We start from the raw sequence: 6,312 nt of genomic DNA on the forward strand, positions 1-6,312 counted from the left end.
TTCTGGGGTGGCACTAGCAGTGTCCCCGTCTTCTTGCAGCAGGAAGTTGTATTTGCCAAAGTCATCATCCCTCGGGCACAGAAGCATGTCCTTGCGGGCCTTGGCCAGCTTCTGCTTCAGCACCTCACGCCGGTCCAGCCACTCATTGAGCTCCTCCTGGCCGTGGGCGCAGCGGCACTTGTCCCCATCTGGGCAGGCCTTGCCTTTCTGGAGCCTGTGGGGAGCGGGAGGCTCATCGCCTGTGCTCTGTGCCCCGGGACCCAGGATACCCACATGGCCTCCCTGAGACAGCTCTTTCCCTGGGCAGCCTCAGTGCCTGCTTACTCTGGGACTTGACCCAGGGCTGCAGAAGAGGGTCTTGGCAGGTCTGAGCCCACCCTCAATCCTGCCCTGCATGCCACCTGCGCCCTGCCCTCCCCTAGCACCTGTCACACAGCCGGAACTCGCCCATGGGGAAGCGGTAGGCCCAGCCGCTGGCATCACTGTCGGAGGTGAAGACCTTCTCCTTGTGCTTCTCAGACTGGATGTGCTGCTGCCACTGCTTCTTGCTGTTGCTGTTCTTGCCACAGAGCCAGCAGTGGTAGCCCATCTGGGGACACAGCGTGGTAGGTGCCGGCCCCTCAGGCTTGGGCCGGGCCCAGGGGCCAGGCGCACGGACTTACCATGATGTCAGCATAGTCTGTGGGCATCTGGATCTGCTTCTCCCCTTCCCTTGAGCTGATTGGGGTCCCTTCCCCGGGCTTCCCTGGGTTGTGTTTCTTCAGCCACATGTCATAGGTCTGCTGCATGTCCAGGACTGGACAGGGGACAGAGTTTCTGGTGAGGGGGCTTCTCCTCTACCCTATCCCAATTTCTGCTGGACGCGGGGGTCAGGGGACCCCAGGCCTGCATGCTAAGCTGCCTAGGCTCAGGCCTGGCACGCCAACAGGCAGCCTAGAGGCGCCTGGAGAAGCAGCAGGCCGGGGTTGGGGAAGAGACGGTGGAGGATGTAGGGCGTCTAGCAGTAAGGAGACGGGGGCAGGCCCGCCACTCACTCTTGTTCTCCTTCATGAATGTCCACATGTCCCTCTCCTCAGGGCTGTGTGCAAAGGAGCAGTTCCCCACGTACTGGCACTTGCGGCCATTCTGCGCGTGGATGCAGAGCTAGGGGAGGTGTGGACAGCCACTGAGTCCCACGGCCCGCGTGTGGGGAGCCCTGCACCGCCCCGGCAACCCACCCTTGAGCTCACATCATATTGCTGTGGAAAGTTGCGGATGGATGGCAGTGGCCTCACTGACACCCATTTCCTCTTGGCCTTGGACATCACCAGAAGGACCCGCCGCTCCTTGGTCCAGCTGCAGGAGAGAGGGGAGCTGCTTGGGGAGAGCTCCAGAGGGAACCCTATGCTGAGTCCTGGCTTCCTCACCTATGGTGCTCGGGGGGGCAACATCGTGCCCTGGCCCCTGCCTGGTACCCACTCACCAGTGACGGGCCTTGGCACTGCAGTACTTGAGGTCCTTGTCAGGCTCTACCACCTGCCCATTCCTCCAGCACTGGCCACACACAAATTTCATCTGCAGGTCAAAGGTGCTGGGCCCATGAGTCCTTAGGGCACCCTGTGGGGGACAGGTTGGGGGCTGGAGAAGCTGCAGGTCCAAACCCTGGGTCTTTCGTACACACACTTACATGCAGGCAGCCTCTGGGGATGCTGGGGCTGCCTACTCTTGGAATGGATTGGTCTACTTCTTGGTGCTACCCATAGGCAGTGGCCTTCACATGGCAGAGCCTGTGGCTTCTATTTTTCTTTTCTTTTTTTTTGAGACAGGGTTTCACTATGTAGTTGGGACTGACCTGCAACTCACTATGTAGCCCAAGCTGGTCTCAAACTCACAGCGATCCTCCTGCCTCAGCCTCCCAAGTTCTGGGATTACAGGCCTGCACCACCACACCCAGCCCCCTGTGGCTTCTTTTTTTAAAAAAATTTTTTTGGTACCGGGGATTGAACTTGGGTCCTTGTGCTTGCAAGGCAGGCCACCGAACCGCTGAGCTAAATCCACGGCCCCCCTGTGGCTTCTTAGTGTGGGGGACAGGCCTACAGTGGGACTCTAGACTCCTACATGAGCGCTTTTCCTTTTCTGGCTGCTCCTTACCTCCTTCAGAGGCCTGCTCCATGGAACGGCTGCATTTTCTAGGGCACAATGTGCTACGTCATAGCCTCCTGCTCTGTGCATACTGTTCCTTCTGCCTGGAATGCCTTTCCCCCACTCTTTACACAGCTTGTTCTAGAAACTGCATTTTAAAACTCAGCTCTAATCATGCCCTGCAGGAAGCCCACCCATAGCTAAGTCACAGATGCCCCTTCCACAGCTCATGGAGTTGCTGAGCTCTCTGGTGCTGATCAGCTCACTGGGTTGTAAGTGCTGCTCCTGTACACAGCAGGCACCCAAAAGCCTGCAGTGTAGAGTCCAGGGCAGTCCTGGATTCTGGCCACGTCCCCAGAGCAATGTCCAGCTGTTTTGAAGGCCCACCCTCCATGCTGCTTCCCCAGCCTCTGCTCTGAGAGGTGGGGAAAGTGCCTGCCCTGCAACCTTGAACGTGGTGCTTGAACGTGGTGTGACTGCCTCCCCTGCACTCTCTCAGACCCTCAGATGTGGGCTCACCACTCTGGGCAGCCCTTGCTCCTCGAGGCTGGTGGTGCCTATCCTCTACCACAGCAGCTCTCTGGGAGGGGAGCTGTGGCCCATACCCGATGACCTAGCACTGCCCAGCCCAGGGCCTGCCCTGGAGGAGGAAGGAACTCTCCGCACAGGTGACTGACCCCTTGCCTGGAACCAGGCAACTTGGACCTGGTTTAGCTCCAGGATGCTGCACACCTTGATCCCAATTGATCCCAGGGACAAGGTTAACTGAGACAAGTCTGTAGAAGAGAGGGTGAGTTACCCCACTCCCCTGTGACTTTCCACAGGAGGCGCTGAGGGGAAGGGATTGCTCCCATCTCACGGGGATGTGGTGGGGCCCAGCGGGCATGGCAGCTCAGCCCCAGGCTCATGGCAGCTTCAGGACCCCAAGTCTCCTAGCTCCAGCAGCCCTCAGAATGAGCACAGATTGGCAGAGCAGTGACCAAGCCCACCACGGGGAAGCAGCATGAAGACAGGGACACGTTGTAAAGAAGGCACTCATGCTTCCGTGTGGATGGCACGGAGAAGCCACAGGCTCTGGGGCCAGGTATCTTCTGCCCTGATATCCCCACGTGGCCTCACCTTCCACGTAAGAAGAGCCTCATGTCTGGACCTATGGCACAGATGCCCTATGTCCTAGTGTCTTGGATGGGCAGTGTGGGCACCCTGGTGGAGGGAGGGGGATGAAATTGCTCATGGCATCTTGGCCAGCGAGGCCTGTACCCCCGGGTGCATCCCTCACGCGCAGAGCATGTGAGTCCTATTCACTGTCTGCCACCTCTCTGAGCCTATGAGCTCAGGGTGCTGTAGGTGTTAGGGTGGGGCAAGACTCGGCGCATAGTAACACTGCAGCCTGGCCAGCTCCTGCCAACCTCAGACTGCCTGGAGGGTGGGAAGCGGGTTAAGGGTGCTTAGGTGACAGGAAGGGGGTGGGTGGGCAGGAGCAGGGAAAGCTTTGCACCAGATGGCAGGGAATCTGGGATCTGCCCCTGGGCAAGTCTTTAACAGGCTCCAAGCTTCAGTTTGTCCATCTGCAAATGCCACAGTACCATGGCTCACAGAGGCAGGACCTTGGTAAATATCAGGAGGGACAAGAGAGGACACAATCAGTGGGTGTCAGCTTGAGTTTACAAAATGTTCATGTGGTCTCAAAGTGTTGTCCCAGGAGATATTTAATAATTACAGAAGGCAAAATATAACTCGACGGTAGAGCAACCTCCACAGTGAAGGCACCTTAATCAAGCCATCAGAGTTTAATCGCATCATCACCAGGAATAGGACAAATTGAAATGGTGCACCTGCCTCCTGGTGTGTGAGCCAGGGAACAGATGGGGACACGGCACACGGTCCCACAGAGGGGGACCTTTTACAAGACCACCAGCTCCTCAGAATACCAGCATCACAGAAGACAAAGACAGACTGAGGAACTGTTCTGGGTTAAAGGGGACTGAAGAGACATGAGAACTGACCGCAGTGGCTCTCCTGAAATTCTGGGGAACAGCGGTTTCACAGCAATGCTAATCTCCTGGGGTTACAACGTGCTGTGGTTATACAAGAGGGTGTCTTTACTTTAAGATCTACACATGGAAGTGTTTAGGGATAAGAGGACATCGTATCTGCAATTTATGCTCAAATGGGTCAGAGAAAGAGTGACAAAGCCCCTCCCCATACACACAGAAGATAAAGATCTGCAGACAGCAGGGCAAGAGCAGATGTGACACAATGTGAACTTCTGGGGAATCTAGGGAAGGGCCCACAGGAGGATTTTTCACAGGCATCTGACAACTTTCCCGTGCATGCACTGATGCCACAGTAAAGGGACAGGGAACGCCCTTACTGGGCAGAGCCCCGGGGGCTTACCGAGCCACCGCTGGCCTTTCCAGCATGCGCTTCCATCTGCTGCCAGTACTTCTTGGATTCCTGAACGATATCTTCGTGTGTCATGCCTGGGGAGGGCAGAGGAGACTCAGGTGTCCCTCGAGGGGCTCAGCAAGGAGCCAGGCAGGACAACCACAGGTTGCCAGTGGCACCAGAGACCCCAGCAGAGCCAGTCAGGCCTGGCCACAATGGGACTTAGGGTACAGCAGTCCACTCACCCTCTCTGGCCTGTTTGTCCATCCCCACGTGGGGACAAAGGCCTGCTCCCCTGTCTCTTGGGATCACTAATTAGCATCCTCCCCAGCCCCTGCCTCCCTCAGCAGGGCTCAGCCCTGACCCTGCTTGCCAACAGCCAGCCTGCTGGTGTACAGGGCTCCGTGCCTGTCCTGGCCAGGGTCACCAGCTCACCAAGGTACCACAATCCTCACTTGGCCTGTTCACTGCTCTACCCCCAGTCTTCCTCCTGCCTCAAGGCTGCCAGCTTTCCTCTTCACTTGGCCTGGGCCGTACTCCCTGTCCTTCAGAGAAACCTTCTCCCACCACTGACAGAAAATGCCCCCGTCCCTCTCCTGTCCTCTGCTTTACTTCAGAGCACTGAATCTGTCATTGCTGACTCGAAGACGACATCGTCAGATGGGCAGTATTTTATGTGCCCCCTCTACTGCTGCTGATTACGGCCCCAGAGGGAGAGCTGTGCATCCCAGGTCAACTGGCCAGAGCATGCCCTTCCCTACTGTGCAGTGCCTGTCCTGTCCCCAGCACAGAGGTAATGCAAGTTCTCCACAGCAGAGCTCTTGACTAATTCAAGGGTGAACCCCCAACAGAGATGGGGTGCTGGTAAAGCCCTGTGAGTGGGGAGCGAGTGGCACTGGGTCACCTGTGAGCAGAGGGCAGCTAGAGAGGGGCAGCGTCTTAGTGATGGCACCCAGGCAGCAAAGGGAGAAAGCCGGGACCTGCGGGCTGGGCAGAGCGCCATCCCCTCTGGATGTGCCTGCACACCTGCCACCCATCCCGGGCCGCTCACCTGAGTGCTCACCTGAGTACTGCTGCAGCAGCCAGACCTTGAGCTCGATGAAGCTGTGGGCGAAGTGGCAGCTGTCCTCCCGCAGGCAGCCGTAGCGCACCTCGTGGCGGCACACGTCGAACTGGAAGTGCTCCTGGAACTGGCGGATCTTGGAGTACTTGAGGGAGGTGGAGCGGACGATGTGCACCAGGCACCTGGCGGGTGACAGGAAGAACATGACAGCTGGCAAGCCTGAGGGCGGGCTCCTTCCCTTCCTGGGCAGCCCCTGCCCTGTGAGCCCATCCCAGCATGAAGAGGTGGGGCTCCTGTCCTCGGGCAGCACAAGGCTTGGCCCTAACTCTGCTGCAGTGTGCCCTGCTCAGGCTTCAGTCTGGAGCCAGATCAACCTGCAGATGCCAACGAGCAGAGGGCGCCAGACCCCTCCTGCCACGAGGGGAGGTGGGGGCATCTCCCTCGGTTTCTGGCTCCACAGTCCAGAGCTGCTCCTGCATCTGGAGGAAAATAACGGAGTACTTCCTCTCAGCCAGGTACCTGTTTTGTTTTTTGGAGTACTGGGAATTGAATGGAGGGCCTTCATACCAAATTGCAACCCCAGCCCTTTATTTTATTGATTGATTGATGGCTAAGCTGTCTAGGCTGGATCTGAACTTGCTACCCTGACTCAGCCTCCTAGAGTGCTGGGATTATGGCCGTGCACTACCACAGTCGACTGGGCCAGGAATTTTTTTTTTTTTTATTTTTTTTTTTTTTTT

The 6,312-nt window shown here is 57.4% G+C and overlaps 1 protein-coding gene across 1 annotated transcript in view; it reads right to left on the minus strand.

The window, feature by feature from the left end:
• Positions 1-6: 6 nt before the first annotated feature.
• Zc3h7b (zinc finger CCCH-type containing 7B) overlaps positions 7-6,312 on the minus strand; it is a gene marked incomplete at its 3' end in the record, with an annotated part of 20,672 nt that continues 14,366 nt past the window's right edge. Inside the window, exons 16-23 of the mRNA XM_010634468.1 lie at positions 5,573-5,754; positions 4,519-4,604; positions 1,463-1,596; positions 1,230-1,335; positions 1,035-1,143; positions 663-796; positions 426-589; positions 7-214 (exon numbers count right to left, since the gene is read on the minus strand). Of these exons, the coding sequence (XP_010632770.1) occupies positions 7-214; positions 426-589; positions 663-796; positions 1,035-1,143; positions 1,230-1,335; positions 1,463-1,596; positions 4,519-4,604; positions 5,573-5,754 (1,123 nt within the window). The remainder of the gene's footprint in view (positions 215-425; positions 590-662; positions 797-1,034; positions 1,144-1,229; positions 1,336-1,462; positions 1,597-4,518; positions 4,605-5,572; positions 5,755-6,312) is intronic.

This window comes from Fukomys damarensis, unplaced genomic scaffold (assembly GCF_012274545.1).
Source record: "Fukomys damarensis isolate Sample0158 unplaced genomic scaffold, DMR_v1.0_HiC HiC_scaffold_19, whole genome shotgun sequence".
Classification (NCBI taxonomy): Eukaryota; Metazoa; Chordata; class Mammalia; order Rodentia; family Bathyergidae; genus Fukomys; species Fukomys damarensis.